Genomic DNA, 22,214 nt, shown 5'->3' with positions numbered 1-22,214 from the left:
AAATTGAAGTCAAAGCAAATTCTGGCATGTGTAGCTTGCAGTTTGTGTCGATACATTGGTCGTGCACAAAAATTTCAAACCTTGACAACTGGAAAATAGAATTGATGCACAAACACACAAGAATTTACACACACACACACACATACACACACACACACACACACAAGAATTTACTCTGCAAAACATGAAGTAGATTTTTAAACTAGAAACTGATAAAGAAGCATCGTACTTACCCACTAAAGTTGTCAGGATAAATTGAAGTTCAGTGCATTATCAGAGCACTGGCTATCAACTATTGTGTAATAATGTTGTTGTTGTTGAATAGTTAACCATTAGTTTACATTATGTGTAGGTGACAGTCTTTATGTCACAGTGGTCCAGTTTTAAAGTGTGGACTAGAAACTAGCTTAGCAAATCACTTACAAATTTTACAGCTCTCCTTACTTGTACATATCACTTAAAGTTCTATATCTAAAAAGAAAGATGATAAAACTTACCAAACAAAAGCGCTGGCAGGTCGATAGACACACAAACAAACACAAACATACACACAAAATTCTAGCTTTCGCAACCAATGGTTGCCTCGTCAGGAAAGAGGGAAGGAGAAGGAAAGACAAAAGGATATGGGTTTTAAGGGAGAGGGTAAGGAGTCATTCCAATCCCGGGAGCGGAAAGACTTACCTTAGGGGGAAAAAAGGACAGGTATACACTCGCACACATGTGTGTGTTTGTTTGTGTGTCTATCGACCTGCCAGCGCTTTTGTTTGGTAAGTTTCATCATCTTTCTTTTTAGATATATTTTTCCCACGTGGAATGTTTCCCTCTATTATATTCACTTAAAGTTCTGTTTCATATTTTTCATGTGCCATAATGCAGGCAATGGAGACCAAGGATAATTCTCTTGATCCTTTTTAGCTGAAGATTTTAAAGTTTGTGATACCTCAAGCAAATTCCAGAAGCATAGTCTCAAGCACAGTTCACTATCTGTACTTCACAGCGGAATGAACAGCAGCCAGCAGTGACCATCTCAATATCTTGCCACTTGGTGCTCGACATCAAAACCCTTCTCATAGATTTTCACTATTGTAGTTCTAGTGTCCAGTGCACACAGTCCAGTTCATTGCCACATTCTATCTTCTGTCTGTCACCTTATCATCTTCTTATACTTTTTACACCTCCTTGAACAATCACCTGCTTCTCATTTCCTGCCGTAAAACAACCTGCTCGGCACTCTGGGAATTGTTATTAAGATAAGATCACCCTTTCATTCTCAACATTCTGGAATATGACAGGAACACTCATTGGAAGCAAAACGTTATGATACGGGGATATATGCTCTAATCCAAATAATTTCCGATATAGAACACTTCTAATACTCATTTTATTTATTTTCTGCATTATTCAACACATTGTCAAGTTTAAACATGTGTGACAGTTAGCAAGCATGATAACTTGTGTTTCACAGAGTATCAACTGAAAAGCGCACGTTTTTAACACATTCACATTTGATGCATCGGGAAGTGCCAACAATATCTCTTAGCCAACAATATCTCTTAGAGAGCAGCAGGAGCACTACAAACACAAAAGCCATAAATATACACCATATCTACATATTCTTAACTAATGAAGTTGGTCTAAAATAAAATGCCAAAGAGATTGTTTGGGTAAGACACATACATGCTAGCCACTAGCCCTAAAACTTATTGTTGTTGTTGTTGTTGTTGTTGTGGTCTTCAGTCCTGAGACTGGTTTGATGCAGCTCTCCATGCTACTCTATCCTGTGCAAGCTTCATCATCTCCCAGTACCTACTGCAGCCTACATCCTTCTGAATCTGCTTAGTGTATTCATCTCTTGGTCTCCCTCTACGATTCTTACCCTCCACACTGCCCTCCAATGCTAAATTTGTGATCCCTTGATGCCTCAAAACATGACCTACCAACCGATCCCTTCTTCTAGTCAAGTTGTGCCACAAACTTCTCTTCTCCCCAATCCTATTCAATACCTCCTCATTAGTTATGTGATCTACCCACCTTATCTTCAGCATTCTTCTGTAGCACCACATTTCGAAAGCTTCTATTCTCTTCTTGTCCATACTAGTTCTTGTCCATGTTTCACTTCCATACATGGCTACACTCCATACAAATACTTTCAGAAACGACTTCCTGACACTTAAATCTACACTCGATGTTAACAAATTTCTCTTCTTCAGAAACGATTTCCTTACCATTGTCAGTATACATTTTATATCCTCTCTACTTCGACCATCATCAGTTATTTCACTCCCTAAATAGCAAAACTCCTTTACTACTTTAAGTGTCTCATTTCCTAATCTAATTCCCTCAGCATCACCCGATTTAATTTGGCTACATTCCATTATCCTCGTTTTGCTTTTGTTAATGTTCATCTTATATCCTCCTTTCAAGACACTGTCCATTCCATTCAACTGCTCTTCCAAGTCCTTTGCTGTCTCTGACAGAATTACAATGTCATCGGCGAACCTCAAAGTTTTTATTTCTTCTCCATGAATTTTAATACCTACTCCGAATTTTTCTTTTGTTTCCTTTACTGCTTGCTCAATATACAGATTGAATAACATCAGGGAGAGGCTACAACCCTGTCTCACTCCTTTCCCAACCACTGCTTCCCTTTCATGCCCCTCGACTCCTATAACTGCCATCTGGTTTCTGTACAAATTGTAAATAGCCTTTCGCTCCCTGTATTTTACCCCTGCCACCTTTAGAAAGTGAAAGAGAGTATTCCAGTCAACATTGTCAAAAGCTTTCTCTATGTCTACAAATGCTAGAAACGTAGGTTTGCCTTTCCTTAATCTTTCTTCTAAGATAAGTCGTAAGGTTAGTATTGCCTCACGTGTTCCAACATTTCTACGGAATCCAAACTGATCTTCCCCGATGTCCGCTTCTACCAGTTTTTCCATTCGTCTGTAAAGAATTCGCGTTAGTATTTTGCAGCTGTGACTTATTAAACTGATAGTTCGGTAATTTTCACATCTGTCAACACCTGCTTTCCTTATGATCGGAATTATTATATTCTTCTTGAAGTCTGAGGGTATTTCACCTGTCTCATACATCTTGCTCACCAGATGGTAGAGTTTTGTCAGGACTGGCTCTCCCAAGGCCGTCAGTAGTTCTAATGGAATGTTGTCTACTCCCGGGGCCTTGTTTCGACTCAGGTCTTTCAGTGCTCTGTCAAACTCTTCACGCAGTATCGTATCTCCCATTTCATCTTCATCTACATCCTCTTCCATTTCCATAATATTGACCTCAAGTACATCGCCCTTGTATAGACCCTCTATATACTCCTTCCACCTTTCTGCTTGCCCTTCTTTGCTTAGAACTGGGTTTCCATCTGAGCTCTTGATATTCATACAAGTGGTTCTCTTCTCTCCAAAGGTCTCTTTAATTTTCCTGTAGGCAGTATCTATCTTACCCCTAGTGAGACAAGCCTCTACATCCTTACATTTGTCCTCTAGCCATCCCTGCTTAGCCATTTTGCACTTCCTGTCGATCTCATTTTTGAGACGTTTGTATTCCTTTTTGCCTGCTTCATTTACTGCATTTTTATATTTTCTCCTTTCATCAATTAAATTCAATATTTCTGCTGTTACCCAAGGATTTCTATTAGCTCTCGTCTTTTTGCCTACTTGATCGTCTGCTGCTTTCACTACTTCATCCCTCAGAGCTACCCATTCTTCTTCTACTGTATTTCTTTCCCCCATTCCTGTCAATTGTTCCCTTATGCTCTCCCTGAAACTCTCTACAACCTCTCGTTCTTTCAGTTTATCCAGGTCCCATCTCCTTAAATTCCCACCTTTTTGCAGTTTCTTCAGTTTCAATCTGCAGTTCATAACCAAGAGATTGTGGTCAGAATCCATATCTGCCCCTGGAAATGTCTTACAATTTAAAACCTGGTTCCTAAATCTCTGTCTTACCATTATATAATCTACCTGATACCTTTTAGTATCTCCAGGATTCTTCCAGGTATACAACCTTCCTTTATGATTCTTGAACCAAGTGTTAGCTATGATTAAGTTTTGCTCTGTGCAAAATTCTACGAGGCGGCTTCCTTTTTCATTTCTTCCCCCCAATCCATATTCACCTACTATGTTTCCTTCTCTCCCTTTTCCTACTGATGAATTCCAGTCACCCATGACTATTACATTTTTATCTCCCTTCACTACCTGAATAATTTCTTTTATATCGTCATACATTTCATCTATTTCTTCATCATCTGCAGAGCTAGTTGGCATATAAACTTGTACTACTGTAGTAGGCGTGGGCTTTGTGTCTATCTTGGCCACAATAATGCGTTCACTATGCTGTTCGTAGTAGCTAACCCGCACTCCTATTTTTTTATTCATTATTAAACCTACTCCTGCATTACCCCTATTTAATTTTGTATTTATAACCCTGTAATTACCTGACCAAAAGTCTTGTTCCTCCTGCCACCAAACTTCACTAATTCCCACTATATCTAACTCTAACCTATCCATTTCCCTTTTTAAATTTTCTAACCTACCTGCCCAATTAAGGGATCTGACATTCCACGTGCCTATCCGTAGAACGCCAGTTTTCTTTCTCCTGGTAACGACGTCCTCCTGTGTAGTCCCCGCCCGGAGATCCGAATGGGGGACTATTTTACCTCCGGAATATTTTACCCAAGAGGACGCCATCATCATTTAATCATACAGTAAAGCTGCATGTCCTCGGGAAAAATTACGGCTGTAGTTTCCCCTTGCTTTCAGCCGTTCGCAGTACCAACACAGCAAGGCCGTTTTGGCCTAAAACATACATACATTAAATGTGTTGTATCTGTGAAAGTATCCAGAGTAGGGCATATGTCCATATGAAGTTTTTTGCTTCAGATGAGCATTCCTGTAATTTCCCTGAATATTGTATGCTGACATTTGCAGGAATTTTATAACTACTTCAGTAGTTGCTTATGCTCTCTAAATTGTCTTTTGAAAAAATGAAACAGTTTTTACAATGACATTTGTTTGCAGTTCGTACACTAACTTTCAAAAATTGGAAAAAAAGGTGCCTTAAGCCCTATTTTGAGCCTTAGTGACAGTAGTGTGGTCATGCCAAGTGGGCCCTCTTAATCTAGGTGGTGCAGTGGTAAGACACTGAATTCATGTTCAGAAGTTGAGCAGTTCAAATCCCCCATCTGGTCATCTAGATTTAGGTTTCCCGTGGTTTCTTTAAACTGTTAAGGTAAACACTGGGATGATTTCTCTGAAAAGGGCAAAATCAGTTTCATTCTCCCATCCGAGCTTGCCATTTGTCTAAAATATCATCTGGCAACTTAGGACCCAAGCGACCGGCTGTCCTTGGCCGGTTCCTCAGTTTCTCCTGGCAGAAGAAACTTTTTTTCTGTTTTTAAGTATTTGCTTTGACCGTAATAGGAGTTGCGCTCTTTTAAAGGAAAATACTGCCAGCTTTTCTAGCTCTTCATGATTTTTTTAACAATTTTATGAATTTAATTTTCGTTTCCAAGCATTACATTTTGATTGCTACAGTTTAAATCCTATGATCTCTCTTTTTTTTCTTCTTCTTCTTTTTAGGACTTAGAAGAACAACTGGAAGAAGAAGAAGCTGCTAGACAGAAATTACAGCTTGAGAAAGTTACTTGTGATGCCAAAATAAAGAAATTAGAAGAAGATCTGGCATTGTCAGATGATACTAATCAGAAGGTAATAAATTAACCATGAATACTTCTTCACAGTAAGTGCACTTTGTCACTAATGTGATGCCAATCTTACAGTTAGATTAAAATTACTTGAAAGTTGACACTTCACACATTGGAGCAGGTTTCCTCCAATCAGAGCACTCAGTATCACAACAGAACCATTCACCATTGCCAAACTGTCGCAATTGGTCAATTCACTTCCAGTTCCGTGTCTCGCATTCTTTCTTCATGTGTTTCGATCCCGAGACATGGGTCTGTCACTTTAATTTCTTGTTTCAAAAAAAAAACACACACACACACACACACACACACACACACACACACACACACACACACACACACACACACACACACACACACACACGGTGCTGTCAGCTTCACACAAGATCGTATGAAGCTGAATTGTTGATGGCTGCCATTCATCATTGTGACTGGGCCACCACAGTCATTAACACAGGGTTGTGGCATACTGCAGTGCTTATTGTATTAACCTGACGTGTAGAAGGTTATAGGGTCAAATCTTGTCAAAAAACAATTTTTTTTTCTTTTCTGTCTGATCAAGAGAGTTGGATTATTATTTTTATTCAGTTAGTCAGTTTAAATGTAATTCCTTTTGTTTTTAATTCTTTGCCACGTCATTCTCATCATTGTATTGACTCATTTATTTGCACTTATTTTTCTTCCTGTCATTACTTTTTCATTTGGAATCTGCCTGTGTTGCCTATAATCTGCAGCTAAGTGCCAATGAGGACTGCCCATCAGCTGGTAACACAGCAGCCCTTGTAGCCAGTGTGAGGACAGTTTAAGGTAACCAATGATAAAAAGAAATTAGTCTGCTTTAGCACTGAAACTGAACTTTTTCTGTCTTAAGTTTGCTTGTAGAGGTTAGCTTAATCATCGTGATTTTAATTCTGCCAAAGGTTGTTTTTTCGGATACATTGCACAATGTGAGATCGTGCTTAGCTTAGGCCATGCATTTAGATTTGGGTCTACAAAACAGCTTTGTCTGCCACAGTTTAGTCATTGGACACTTAAAATCAGCTTTTGGCAGAACATCTTGTGTTCCTGAAATACGTTGCAGTGGCCACTTCCAACATTGCTCTGGATTACACATCAACCTCATTTGTTAAGTGGGCCACATGTTTGTGTGTCATCTACAACCAAGTGGTAGCCTGCAGCTGATGTGGCAGCATTATAGTGGCAAGTGATGACCAACTATCAAGTAATTTTAATTGGGCTGTATATTCTATTTAGAATGATATGAACCCCTGTACTGAGTGACCTTCATAGAAGAAAGTATATTTATTATTTTCGTAAGGTGTGGGTAAATTGCTTACATGATTACAGCTGTTGAAAGAAAAAAAGGTTCTAGAAGAACGAGCAGCAGATCTATCTCAAACCTTGGCAGAAGAAGAAGAGAAAGCAAAGCATCTCAGCAAGCTAAAGGCGAAACATGAAGCAACCATTGCCGAACTTGAGGAGCGCCTGCTAAAAGACCACCAACAGCGTCAAGAGATGGACCGTAGCAAGCGGAAAGTTGAAACCGAAGTCAGTGATCTTCGCGAGCAGCTCAGTGAGAAGCGGATACAGGTGGGTGATACATACCACTTATGTTTATTTAGTAATAATATATATATATATATATATATATATATATATATAGTAAACTAATATAATAGAAGGAAACATTCCACGTGGGAAAAATTATATATAAAATCAAAGATGAGGTGACTTACTGAACGAAAGCGCTGGCAGGTCGATAGACACACAAACAAACACAAACATACACACAAAATTCAAGCTTTCGCAACAAACAGTTGCCTCATCAGGAAAGAGGGAAGGAGAGGGGAAGACGAAAGGAAGTGGGTTTTAAGGGAGAGGGTAAGGAGTCATTCCAATCCCGGGAGCGGAAAGACTTACCTTAGGGGGAAAAAAGGACAGGTATACACTCGCACACACGCACATATCCATCCACACATACAGACACAAGCAGTCTGCTTGTGTCTGTATGTGTGGATGGATATGTGCGTGTGTGCGAGTGTATACCTGTCCTTTTTTCCCCCTAAGGTAAGTCTTTCCGCTCCCGGGATTGGAATGACTCCTTACCCTCTCCCTTAAAACCCACTTCCTTTCGTCTTCCCCTCTCCTTCCCTCTTTCCTGATGAGGCAACAGTTTGTTGCGAAAGCTTGAATTTTGTGTGTATGTTTGTGTTTGTTTGTGTGTCTATCGACCTGCCAGCGCTTTCGTTCGGTAAGTCACCTCATCTTTGATTTTATATATATAGTAAACTAGTTAGATTTCATGCACTGGTTACAAAAATGGAATGTTTCTATTACTTGACTCTTGAAATTGATTTACAGTATTTATTTTCACCTGCTTTTATTCACTGGACGTTTCTCTACAATACGCATGAGCTTTCTATACACACAGCATTCCTTTGATGACAGCAAAGTACTGAGATAGTAAAGTCATCACTCATTTTGATATCTTAACTGGCTTGTTTAATATACCTGATAAATATTGAGGCATATTTCAAAGTGAAGAACCAGTTATGTAATCATGTTTAGTATTGGTTACACTAGTTCTCTAATGTCTTGACTGCAGTTTCTTGCATCACTTTGTAGTAATTAATAAATGTTAGAGAAAATGTGTGTTATTTATGTCAGTTTGGTATTCTTTTAGCTTGAGGAGATGCAGCTTCAGCTTGGAAAACGAGAGGAAGAATTAACACAGGCACTTATGAAGATTGATGAAGAGGCAGCAAGCAAAGCACAATCTCAGAAGGCATTGCGCGAGCTGGAATCACAATTAGCAGAGGTAAATGGAGGTTTTGACATGGATTTTGATTATGTCTTTCAGTATTTTAGTTCTGTTCGTATGTAGTATTTTCTGTGAAACTTAATACTAGCAACACAGTCTCAGTTTCTGAAATAGTTTTATTGGAGGAAGGTTGGTGTGAGGAACAACCCTGTAACTAGTACTGTATTAAATTTAAGATATATCAGTTTCTGTTCTTGTAATATTAAGATTTTATGGTGACCTGCATTTACATACTTACTTACTCCACAAGCACAGAGGGTACATATATCACTATTGTGCATTTCGTTTCCTGTTATACTTGTGAATGGAGAGGGGGGAAAAGTGACTTTCTACAAACCTTTGTAGGTGCCCTTATTTCTATTGTCTTCATGCTCCTCATGAGAAATGTACGTCAGCAGCAATAGAGTTGTTCTGCAGTCAGTTGTAAATGTCTGTTCTCTAAATTTGACAAGAAGATCATCATTATTACCTCCAAGTATTCCCGTTTGAGTTCATGAAATGTGTCAGTAACACTAGCTAGTTGATCATACCTACTGGCAACAAATCTAGCAGCACATCTCTGAACTACTTCGCTGTCTTTCTTTGGTCTGACCTGGTGGGGATCCCAAACACTCAAGCATTACTGAAGAATGGGTCCCTGTTACTGTCTTTATGTCCTTATTCCATTTCATATCACCTGGATATTTAATTGGCATGACTGTCAAGCAGCAAGCCACTAGTACTGTATTTGAACAGTAGAGTGTTGTTTTTTCTATGATTGACATCAGGTTACATTTTTTTACTTATAGAGCTAAGTGCCATTCATCATGCCAAATAGAAGTTCTGTTTAAGATGTGTTGTATTCTCCTACAGTCACTTGACAGCAATATTGAAATGCGTGGCATCTGTTCCTTCGAAAGAACACACCACGCAGATCTTACAGCTGTGAAATATTATATGTAAATTGAAAGGGGATCACTGTTATCAGCTGCAGCAGGATATTTAGTGGAATCAGCAGTGATAAGTGAAAATCCCAGTAAAGCATTCATTTTCGCTCATCACTGCTGATGATAGCAGTGATCCCCATTCAACTAACAGCAATACTTCCCCTACACTACAGAGTCATCAGCAAACAGTTGCAGATTAATGCTCATCCTGTCCATCACATCATTTGTATATAGAGAACAAGAGCTGTCCTATTACTTTTCCTGTGGCAGTCCTGACGATACCCTTGTCTCTGATGAGCACTCACCACCGAGGACATCATACTGGGTTCTATTATCTGAGAACTCTTGAAGCCACTCTCAAATCTGGGAACCTCTCTCGTATTCTTGAACCTTCATCCAGTTTTCAATAGGGCACTGTGTCAAACACTCTGGAAATCTAAAAATATGGAATCTGTCTGTTAACCTTCATCCCTGAGTAATAGGTATCATGTGAGAAAAGGGACAGCTGGATTTCACATCAGTGATTTGTGTACAAAAGCTCTTCAGTTTTAAAGAAATTTATCATATTCAAATTGAGAATATGCTAGAGAATTCTGCAACCAATAGATGTTACGGATATTGATCTGTCATTTTCTGGCTCCATTCTTTTGCTCCAAGGCCTGCATCTTTTCTAGGTACTTGGGACTTATTGCTGATTGAGATATGCATTATAAATGCAAGCAAAATAAGGGGTCACTGCCACAGGATACTCTCTGTAAAACCGAACTGGGATTCCATTCAGGCCCAGCAAGTTAATTGTTTTCAACTAATTTGATGGTATATCTGCACAATCTTCTGCACAAGTGATTTCTTAAATGCGAAATTTAAAACTGTGACTTTCCTTTTGCTGTCTTTCATTGTCACACCAGGCTGGTCAACGAGTGACAGGGTAGAAATCTTTGACCTGCTTAGTGATTATATATAGTATCCAGAATTTTCTCACCTTCTCGGCAAGATCTTACGCTAAAGTATAACTGTGGAAGCCGTTGTATGTGTCACACATTGATCTTTGTACAGATCCACAAAGATCTAACTTCTGCTTGTCGCCATTTCTGCACTGTTGTTCGACCCGAAAGTGCAACGATATCTGCTTCCTCAGCATTTTTTGCAGTTTGTAGTTAAACCCCAAAAGGTCTTTTCCAACCTTTCCTGTTTAATCAGGACATACTTCTGCAGTACAATTTACAATTGGTATAAACTTGACTCATAATTCCGCTACATCTGTTGTTGTTGTGGTCTTCAGTCCAGAAACTGGTTTGATGCAGCTCTCCATACTACTCTATCCTGTGCAAGCTTCATCATCTCCCAGTACCTACTGCAGCCTACATCCTTCTGAAGCTGCTTAAGGCCCGTCCACACGCAACGATCTGTCTGCGCAAATGTCTGCGCACATCACATCTGCGCAGACAGATCGTTGCGTGTGGACAGAAGATTTGCACCAACCTGAGGTGTGTGCAAACCTGGAAGTTGGAGTTGGAGGTTTGAGCGAAACCTCTCAAATCTGTGGGTTCAAACCACATCTGCGCAGACAAGTTGGAGCGTGTGGACAGGAGATCGCCGCAAATCTGGCGCGAAACAGCTGTTTGCTCAGTCTAGTGTTTGTACTTGTGCGCACAGGGCTTTAAAATGGTTGATACTCGTCAGTGTTCTCGAGAGTTTGTAAGTGAATTCATTGAAATATACAGAAACCACCCATGTTTGTGGAAGATTAAAAGTAAAGAATATAGTGACCGAGGCAAAAAGACAGCAGCATACAATGCTATACTTGAAAAATTGCGGGCAGTTGACGCCTCGCAAACAGAGAAACTGTAATAAAAAAAATTGGTTGCGAACTGTTTACCGAAAAGAGTTATCCAAAGTTCAGAAATCTAGAAGATCTGGTGAAGGATTAGATCAAGTATAGCAGCCAACGTTATGGTATTTTGATCTGCTTGGCTTTCTTAGTGATCAAGAAACGCCAAGAGCAAGCAGGAGTACAATTGAAGATGAAATTGGAGTGTCAATGTGCGAGGAAACGGAACGCGAGGTAATGTAAAACAATATATTTCACATACGTTTATCAAAAGTCTATTCAAAAGAATATATTTGTGTGAAAACATAATAGAAAATTAACTACTGTTATAAAATGAACTCATCCTTCAAGACAGCGTAAATAGCTTCACATGTGTTGGGTATTATTTCACTCAACGCTTTTTTCGATATTGCAGTTGAAAATTCCAAATCCTTGTAGCTCCTTCCTGTTGCTAGGAATCTTAATGTTACCGCCAGCCGTTCATGAGGAGAAATTGCACTTCTCATACAAGTATTTTTTCTCATATGAGGGGTTACAAGCTTTAAGAGATAATTATAAGTTTCGACATCCATCCGTAAATAATTTCGCCAGTCGTTAGGTTCGCTCTGCAACTCTCGCAGTAAATTTACGTGAGAAAACTACTTTCGCTTTAGCAGCCACTGTCTACACCAATTTGACCGCTTTCTCTGTTTCCTACGGTTGGTCTGAATGCTTTTTTGCAACACAATTTGCGAACACAGACCACAACAGAACTTCGTCCATTTCTATATTTCAAAATAACTGAATTAAATTTTTGACGTTTACGGGGAGCGTAGTCACTGATGTTTCTTTTCTACACCGACAGATGGCGGGCGAGTAGTAGATTGGGGTTTGTGTCGTGTGAACACACCACATTTGCAGCGATCTTTTGCATGTACAGACATCTGCGCCGATGTCTGCGCAGACAGATCGTTGCGTGTGGACCGGGCTTTAGTGTATTCATCTCTTGGTCTCCCTCTGATTTTTACCTTCCACACTGCCCTCCAATACTAAATTGGTGATCCCTTTATGCCTCAGAATATGCCCTACCAATCGATCCCTTCATCAAGACAACGTGTGCCACAAACTCCTCTTCTCCCCAATCCTATTCAGTACCTCCTCATTAGTTATGTGATCTAACCTTCAGCATTCTTCTGTAGCACCACATTTTGAAAGGTTCTATTCTCTTCTTGTCCAAACTATTTATTGTCCATGTTTCACTTCCATACATGGCCACACTCCATACAAATACTTTCAGAAACGACTTCCTGACACTTAAATCAATACTCGATGTTAACAAATTTCTCTTCTTCAGAAATGCTTTCCTTGCCATTGCCAGTCTACATTTTATATCCCCTCTACTTCGACCGTCATCGGTTATTTTGCTCCCCAAATAGCAAAACTCCTTTACTACTTTATGCGTCTCATTCCTAGTCTAATTCCCTCAGCATCACCTGACTTAATTCGACTACAACTAAATGATGCCCATTCATTGTCTAAGTAAAATGTTAACACTAGTTTATCTGCTTTTTCCAGCATAAACACTCTCCTAGTTGTTTTGATGGATTTATTAATTTTAGTAAGCACTGTTGCTGTGATACTACTGACACTGGTGACAAATATTTGTATTTTAATTGGGGAGGGGGGGGGGAGTGTGTTTTACAATCATTGCTACTTAATGTTCACTTTTCTTGCCATGGCAGAAAAATTAATAAACTTTTCTTCTAGCTTCAAGAAGACCTGGAAGCGGAGAAAGCTGCACGCAGCAAGGCAGAAAAACAAAAGAGGGATCTTAATGAGGAACTAGAGGCACTCAAGAATGAGCTGCTCGACTCTCTAGACACAACAGCTGCCCAACAAGAGTTGCGTACCAAGAGAGAACAGGTGATATGTTACGCTTCAGAGTGGTTGGGCTAATTTACATTAGTGTTATTAATCCCATTTTCATGTTTGATAGACAGAGGATCTCTGTTGTAGCATTTTTCCTAACTTGCTTCAAGGAGAAAAAAGTTATTTCCTTTTGTGTATGTAATACAAACTTTCATATACCAGATAATTTTGTAAGTGTTGATTATCAATGATGGTATGTTTTCACACTTCTTCTGGGTAACTAAATGGTTGTTGAAATTGTGCTTGATTTCCATATTTGATGATGTGGAACACAACAAATTTTTGAGTTTTATAACTAAAGTTTTTGTTGACTATAGTTGAGAAGTTGTTTCCATAAGTCTATTTAATCTTACAACATACATCTTGTGCATAAGTAAAATTTGAGGTAATCTAGTGTGAATAGTACCTGATAATAAAAATTTTGTGCATAATAATGCTAAATTTTGTAACTTTTTTATGAGGGAACAAAGAGTTGAAACAGCAAAATATTTTCACAGGAATTGGCAACCTTGAAGAAAACTTTGGAGGAGGAAGCCTCTCTCCATGAAGTCACAGTGCAAGAAATGAGACACAAATATAGCCAAGAGATAGCAGCTATCAATGAACAGATGGAATCTGTCAAGAAGGTAAACTTGATGATGATGATGATGATGATGATGATGATGATGATGATGTCTGAATATGAGATTTTTGCTGTTGGCTAATAATACTTAAAAGTGATTTCAGAAAAAAATTTATCATCTGTTGCTCAGAACTTCAAATTCTTAAAATAATGTAACTAATTTCAGACAAAGGCGAGCCTAGAAAAAGCAAAACAGCAGCTAGAGGCTGAGAACGCAGACCTTACCCAAGAACTGCGAACTGCCGGGGCCAGCAGGCAAGAATGCGAACGCCGAAGGAAGCAGGCAGAAGCCGCCTTGGCAGAGTTGCAGGCAAAAGCAGCAGAGGCTGAGAGAACCCGGGCAGAACTCGCCGAGAGGGCGACGCGCCTGGCACAAGAGGCCGAGGCTGCGCAGCAGCAGTTGGAGCAAGCTGAACTCCGTGCCTCTGCAGCAGCCAAGAGTGCTGCCACTGTAGAGTCACAGCTCGCTGATGTTCAGGTAAACAGGGGCTCTGCAGAGACAGTCATTAGTTGCCGAACCTGGGAACTGTTTCAGTGTGGAGTTGGTAGTGTTCCTTAATTTTATAGAGTATAGGAAAAGAGAAGACATTTTTATCAAAATATTGTCAACCATTAGATGTACACTGCTTTATAAATGCTTCCTCCTGAACTATGTGACTGATTATGATAGTCCCACAAGGCTCCACACAAGGTAAAGTTCTATTTCTGTTCTGTGTGAGTGATTTATGATAAAATATAAGTTTTCAATCGTTTCTGTTCTCAGGAGATGCTTCTGTTTCAGCTGAAAATCAGGATGCAGAAAAAATTCCTGAATCATTGATCAGTATCATTAGTACTTTTGGAACATGATCTTAGCTAAATCGGTTGAATCTAAACATATTTAAGACTCACTTGATGAAGGTCAAGACCAAACAGTCAAAATGTGAAATGATCAAGATTGTTCACAACAACTAGCACATAGTAGAAACTGACACAATCAGATTTTTAGAATTAAATTTGGATCAAAAATTGATCTGGCAACCACACACTTGAGTATCAGTGTGTTATTATGTATGGGTGCTTTTTGTTTTTTGTTGTTGTAGTTTTTTTTTTTGGGGGGGGGGGGGAGGAGGGGAGGCTAACATAGTGTGGGTATTAAAGACAAAAAAAATTATTCAGAATATGTGCACTGTAATTATAAAGAACCATGTTGCCCATTATATAGAAAATTTAAAATGTGAACTCTTCCATCTGTATATATTGATGAGATTATTGTCTCTTTGTATACCAGACAGGAATTACTTCAGGGAAACAATTTTGCTCACATACTATACAAGAACCAAATAAAACTTTACGCTTCCCATCCGTCACCATAGACTGTATGTCCAGACATCTCAGTACATGGGAATGAAAACTTTATATTATAAATTAAAAGGGACCAAGTTACTGGAGGTGAGTATTGGCTGACTGAAAAGAGAGCTATACGAAGCACTGATACTGAAGTGCTGTTGTGAAGTGGATGACCTGGTGCAGGACAAACTGATAATTTGAAATGGATACTTGTTACATATCCCACACTATAATTTTAGTCAAGTTTTGACAGTATAATGTAATTGGATACTTAAAAAAATCTACTCACCAAGCAGCAGCAACACAAAAAGGTTTAACTTATGCAAGCTTCTGGAGCCACTGGCTCCTTCTTCTGACAGAAGAGTTGAAGGGGAAGCAAGAGGGGTGAAGTAAAAGGGATATAGTTGGGAAAAATCACCCAGAACCCCTGGTCAGGGGAGACTTACCGAATGGGGTGAGAAGGACTGGTAGAGACGAAAGAAGGAAATTCTTTCCTTCTCATCCCAACTGGGTATTCTCCCCTTACCCGGGGTTCTGGGTGATTTTTCCGAACTGTACCCCCTTTTCCTAAACCTCTTGTCCTTCTCCTCCACCCCTCTTCCTTCCCCTTCAACTCTTCCACCAGCAGAAGGTGCCACTATCTCCAAAAGGTTGTGTGCGTGTGTGTGTGTGTGCGTGCATGTTTTTTTTTTTTTTTTTTTTCCCCCCCTGCTGCTGCTGTTTGGTGAGTAGAATTTTTTTAAACCTATCCAATTACATTATCTATAATTTTAGTGTTACATTATTATTTATTAGAAGAAAAACTGTTGTAACCATAACACAAATTTTTGACATTCCTCCTGTACGCAAACTGTATTTATTATAAATGTGTGTCGCAAAATTAAGAAACCACACTTCACAAATATGATCATCCGGTGGTCAAATCGGAGAACTTAACTCTGTGTCAACTTCAAAGTAGGACTATATTCTTGCAGACAAAACTTGGTCTTCATTTCATTATAGTATTATACTCCTGCGATGTTTGCAAGTGACATATTTCTCACAGGGAGGGAAGTGTAGGTAATTCACATTAAGCCATTACATATCGATATTATGAAAGTTGAGGACCAACTGAAGAGTAAGTGGAGGAAGGTAAAGAAGGTAGAGACAAAAGAGAAAGCTCTAACTGTAACACATGCCTAAAAGTAAATAGGTAAATGTTTTACTAGTCACTCGGTTAATGTTTTAATAGTTATGTGGTTGTGCAGGCTTCATTAAAAGAGAAAAATGTTTCAGGGCCAACTGGAAGAAGAGACACGACAGAAGCTGGCTATCAGCTCGAGGCTGCGACAGCTGGAGAGCGAGCGGGAGGCTCTGCAGGAGCAGGTGGAGGAGGAGGAGGAGGCGCGGAGGGCGCTCGACAAGCAGCTGACGGCCGCTGCCAGCCAACTGCAGGAAGCCAAGAAGAGGCAGGAGGAAGACTTTGAGCAGATACAGCAACTTGAGGAAGCAAAAAAGAAGATGGCAAAGGTAAAAATGCTTAGCTGTTTCAAACACCCTACAGCATAGAATTATTTGTACGATAAATGTAAATCGACACTAATCGCAATGCATTGTGTTCCAGTTACCGACATTGTTCTTCCCCTTCCTCCATGTCCACCACAGCCCCCTAAATGTAGCTTATGATGCCTCAATCCAGTCTGTGGTACCAGTGAATTGAATTGATAGTGATTTGTGTTATTGGTAACAATACTATATCTTAGTTAGTATCTAGTTTCATAATGGAAACAAATAAGACATTCGTATGATGTGGGCTATAAATTGAAAGTAATAGCATTTGCAGAACAACATAGGAACAGAACAGCTAAGCGGCATTTCGGCCCTCCGCCAGCAGGAAAAGCATTCGTGTCTGGTGGGCTAGTAAAGAAGAACTGAAAAAAAAAATGAGGAAGATCAAATGTGCAAATAGAAGACTGAATGCAAAATGGTCAAAACTAGACAATGACATATTGAAATGGATTCGAGGACACTGTCAAAGTGGCACTGGAATCAATACAAAAAAATCATTCAAATGCAGGTCTGTATGCTAGCACTGCAGTAGAACTTAACAGACTTTGAGGACAGTGTTGGTTAGTGCTGTCGGTTTATGAAGCATTATGGATTTAGCAAACCAGAACCAAAATAATCAGAAAATGCCACAAGAATGTGAAGAGAGAAATCATATTATCTTTCCATCAGTTTATTACTCAACATCGAAAGAAAATCAGTGTGGAACTAAGCCAAATAGCGAATATGGACGGAACTCCTATGAGACTTGATGAGCCGAATAACAGAACTGTTGCTATGAAAGGTACTAAAACTGTATCCATAAAAACTAGTGGACATGAAAAAAATGCACTACGCTGTTGTGCTTTCATGTTGTGCTGATGGTACTATGACCCAATGATCATTTTCAAGTGTAAAACAATACCAAAACCTTCTGAAATACCACCAGATGATGATCACTTACTTCATAAGGGTTGGATGGACGAGGCTGGTATGAAATTATTGATTAATGAGTGTGGGAGAGAAGGAAAGTTGCTTTACTGAAGAAGAGTTCTCTTCTTGTGCTAGACCAATTCAGTAGTCATTTGCAAAATTCTGTGGAAGAGAAATGGAGACAGGGAAATGCAGAGCTTGCATTACTCTGGGAGGACTTAACTCACAATTTCACCCTCTTGCTGTGATAAGTACACGATTTAAAGTGTATGTGAGAGAGAAATGGAACAAGTGGATGATGGATGAAACCTAACATGAATTCATGTTGAAGGGAGCTTTAAAACCACCTACAATCAAACAAGTGTGACAGTGGATAAAACAGTCATGGTCTAGAGGGAGAGAAGACATTATTTTAAATGGATGAAGATGATGATGATGATGAGGAGGAGGAGGAAGAAGAAGAAGAAGAAGAAGAAGAAAGTTCACATGACAATTTTCAGGGATTTTGAAGGTCAGTTCAGTTTTATACACTGGTTTTTTAGTCTGGCTTTGCAATCTATGTTATTTCTTGAAAATATCGCTTAAAAATTAAGGTGTGCCTTATAGACCATAAAATCACTGGTTTCTTTTGTACTTCAACTTACGGCTACCAAAAGTAGTATTGCAACAATTTTGAATCCCTGGGAAAATTGTTCTTTTAAGTTAGTTTACACAGGGACTGACGGCACTTGAGAATTGCAGCATCTGTTATACCTGAATCTGTAACCATGCCTTGTTCACATCCCTTATGTGGAAAAATTGAAACTGCTAATTCATTGCACTAAACACTCATTTGAATGGCATCAGGACACTTAGCGTTATTTCTTAAACACACAAACACACACACACACACACACACACACACACACACACCATTATTTATCACCGAGCAAGGTGGTGCAGAGGCTAGCCCACTGGACTTGCATTTGGGTGGATGTCGGTTCAAACCCGCATCCAGCCATCCTGATTTAGGTTTCCCGTGATTTCCCTACGCCGATGGGACTGATGACCTTGCCATTTGGTCCTCTCCCCCAAATCAATCAATCAATCAATCAATCAACCATTATTTATCAACAAAATATGAACTACAAGCGAAAGTATCAACTGAGTCACATTTTCTGCTCTACAGTAGGAAGTTTAGATTTCTTTTCTGTAAAAAAATATTTTTGGGGGACTGTGGTGGACATGGAGGAAGGGGAAAAACAATGTCTGTAACTGGAACACACTGCATTATGATTAGTGTTGATTTACATTTGTTTACGCCTTTATTGTGTTCTTATGTTCCTGTTTTAATTCATATCATCCTGTACTCTTCATCTACTATATTCTTTCATTGTTTAGTTGCCTTTTTTAATTACATTCAGAACTTAGGATGCAAAAATTCCTTACTGTCTCAGTTTGTTCAATCTCTTTCATTTCTGATTTTTAACTTTTAAGTTAACTTCCTTCTACTGTAATAAAGACAGTTTAGATTACCTCTGTACCCTTCAGTTTTCCCATTCATCTTAGTTCTTGTATGAGTCATGCTGCAAATTTTGAATCATTGTAGGACTGCAAGTATCTCTTGTATGAAGTTTGATGATCTTTTCCTTTATATTAATCATTAGCTTGTGTTGCATACTCTATTTATCTCACATCTTATAAAAGTGTATTGTGGTATGTAATGAGGATGCACTACATTTTATATATCCATCTAATTGTCTTACACTTTTCATTCTTCATGAGGAGACAATGCCTATTTTGTGTTCACACATTATGTCATAACCTTGACAATGCTGACGTGAGTGCTTGCTTTAATTTTAGGATATTGAAGCATTACAGAGACAAGTAGAGGAGCTTCAAGCAGCAAATGATAAATTGGACAAATCAAAGAAGAAATTACAGGCTGAACTTGAAGATGCCAACATTGATCTTGAAGCTCAACGTGCAAAGGTGCTGGAACTGGAGAAGAAACAGCGTAATTTTGACAAGGTGCTAGCAGAGGAAAAGGTAATTAAAATTCGTTCGTGAATCATTGCTGTGCATTACATTGTGAATCTCTAGGTCTTTGTAAATTCGAAAGATTTTTCCTACACAGTGTCATAAAGTTCGTTTAGTGATAACTAAAGGAAATAATAACGTGTATAAAGCAGAATAACATAACAATTTTTTTAGTCATTTCTTAACCATGCAGTTGTTTTTAATCATTAGATACTACAGACACGGTGAACATCTGAAATGAAATTTGCATTCTATGATTACATCTAAACTGTTTTTATTTAGGCTGTATCGGAGCAGATAGCTCAAGAACGTGATGCTGCAGAGCGTGAAGCACGAGAAAAGGAAACCAAAGTGTTGTCACTGACACGGGAGCTTGACGACATGAGTGAAAAAGTTGAGGAGTTGGAACGTGGCAGGAGGCAACTGCAAGCTGAACTCGATGAACTTGTGAACAGCCAAGGGACTGCTGATAAAAATGTATGTCTTTTTGTTATTTGATTCTGTTTAATCTCGGTTCAAAAGTTGCCTTAGCTTTTCTTGAGGAAATCTTTGGGGTACTTCCATTACTTATAAACATTCAATAAAATATTTGTAAGATTCAGACAGTTGCCAAACGTTAGGCTGTAGGTAATCATGGTGTTGTCATCTAGAACATGTTTTCTCTTCTTGTCATAGTAAGATAGTTCAGATTATGTACGTATCATTCAGTATGTCTCCTACAATTCATTGAGCAGTGAATTTATAGGGATGTTTATATTGAAGTTTTGCAATAGTTGTCACCCCATTTCACTTGAAAATGGGAAGCCAGACAGCAGTATTGAAGTAGTAAGTTATGTATGTATGTTTTAACAGTAGATGTGCATGCAGGGGAGATATTGAACTAATTTATGAATTAAGTGCTCTATAGCTTACTATTGAGTAACTCTGCTGTTTGCATGCTTGAATTACAGTAGGTTATATAATGCTACAAGTGTACTGTCGTGTGCCTGGCACATAGCAATAATATATATTTATTATTTTTGATAGTACTTCCATGAACAGTGATTAAAGAATAGTGAGACAGGCTTGTTTTCAGTCTCTGTACATTCCTTGTTGGACAGGTGAGATTACTAATTGTCAGAATAGGAACTACTGGAATAGACTGACATAAGTAAAAGCTAAATTTTTGAGATTTTTTATCCCATAGGAGTTAGAACCTGATAGAAAAGAGAGAGGAAATAGAAGTGGACTCAATCAAATTTCTCCCTCTTGGCCCATAGGATCTGTTGCCCTTTCTTAAATTTATTATTGATGTACCATCTACTTTTTACCATTTTTCTGGCTTTTGAATTACAGTTCAAAGAAACCATAAAATGCAGAATCACAGTTTATGACTGTCTTTCAAATATCAGTTGCCTATGGTCCATTGATTATTGTTTTGAATTCTAAATTCTGCCATTATAATAGTTCCAACTTTCTTCCTGCTTTTCCTTTATTGTCAGAGGATGGGTGTGATCATTCCTTTGATGTTGCATGTGCAGATCCTTGCTTCAGTTTCCTAACTTCTTTTGTTTTCTCCTGAAGAAGTGACTGTCCAGTTCCAAAAGCTATCGATTCATTGCATGTTTTTATCATTAGTGTGCGTCAGTGCTGCCCCAGCTGTTCTGAGACTTATCAGATGCTACTATTTTGCCTCACAGATGTATGAAAATATTCTTACTTGTATTTGTTTTGTACTGAATAATTTTGGGAATCTGAATACTTTATTGAATTGAAGTTGTGAGCTATCAGTTGCTATGTGCAATTTGCTTATGGGTAATAAAGATAAGACGCAAAGAATTAAATTTAATTACACAAAATTGTTAATTTGGTGTGTGTGTGTGTGTGTGTGTGTGTTTCCTACATTGTTCAGTATTGCATGGTTTCACAGTTAACATATTTTTTCCCTTCTTTTTTTGCCCAAATTCACAGGCAGAGGTAAGGATTAGGCAATTTTTCCCAGCAGCAATGAGTTTTGTATTACTTTAATAAATACATACTATTTTTTGCACTATTAACTAAATAACAAGCTGCTCCTAATTTTAACTTAAAAGTATCAAATTGTTCTTTGCCATACCTGTGCTCATTTCATAGGAGCCAAATGTTTGTCTAGTACCATAATTCTAATATCCTTTTAATTAGTAGTAGTTCCATCTTTGCATTACATCTGTGCTTTAAAACTGCCTTTCCTAATTATAGTGTGTAAAATATTTTATTATTATTATTATTATTATTGTTGTTGGTGGTGGTGGTGGTGGTGGTGGTGGTGGTGGTGGTGGTAGTAGTAGTAGTAGTAGTAGTAGTAGTCAGTGATAATGTGGGAACTGTCTTTATTTGTATGGCAATGAAGTAAAATACAGCAGCGAAACTTGATGAAGCTGTATTTTGAAGCAAAAGCTTTGGTTTGTAGTTTTTACTTAGTTTTACAAGACAAAGGTTGACAACCAAACGGATTTTGTTAAGACTTCACTTTCCTGTAAGCAAGGTTACCCACTCTAGTGCAAAAGTAGTTATTTCCAAAGGAAAATAGGTTAAAGGCAAAGATAAATGTAGAACAACTTGGAAAGGGAGGGGGC

At 38.6% G+C, this 22,214-nt stretch overlaps 1 protein-coding gene across 1 annotated transcript in view; it reads left to right on the top strand.

The window, feature by feature from the left end:
- LOC124777800 (myosin heavy chain, non-muscle) overlaps nt 1–22,214 on the top strand; it is a gene marked incomplete in the record, with an annotated part of 283,815 nt that overhangs the window by 256,338 nt on the left and 5,263 nt on the right. The window contains 9 exon segments of the mRNA XM_047253316.1: nt 5,583–5,711; nt 7,055–7,297; nt 8,391–8,525; nt 13,032–13,187; nt 13,691–13,819; nt 13,982–14,293; nt 16,420–16,653; nt 19,444–19,629; nt 19,903–20,097. Coding sequence (XP_047109272.1) covers nt 5,583–5,711; nt 7,055–7,297; nt 8,391–8,525; nt 13,032–13,187; nt 13,691–13,819; nt 13,982–14,293; nt 16,420–16,653; nt 19,444–19,629; nt 19,903–20,097 — 1,719 coding nt within the window.

This window comes from Schistocerca piceifrons, chromosome 2, assembly GCF_021461385.2.
Source record: "Schistocerca piceifrons isolate TAMUIC-IGC-003096 chromosome 2, iqSchPice1.1, whole genome shotgun sequence".
NCBI lineage: Eukaryota > Metazoa > Arthropoda > Insecta > Orthoptera > Acrididae > Schistocerca > Schistocerca piceifrons.
This window is presented reverse-complemented; position numbering and strand designations above follow the sequence as displayed.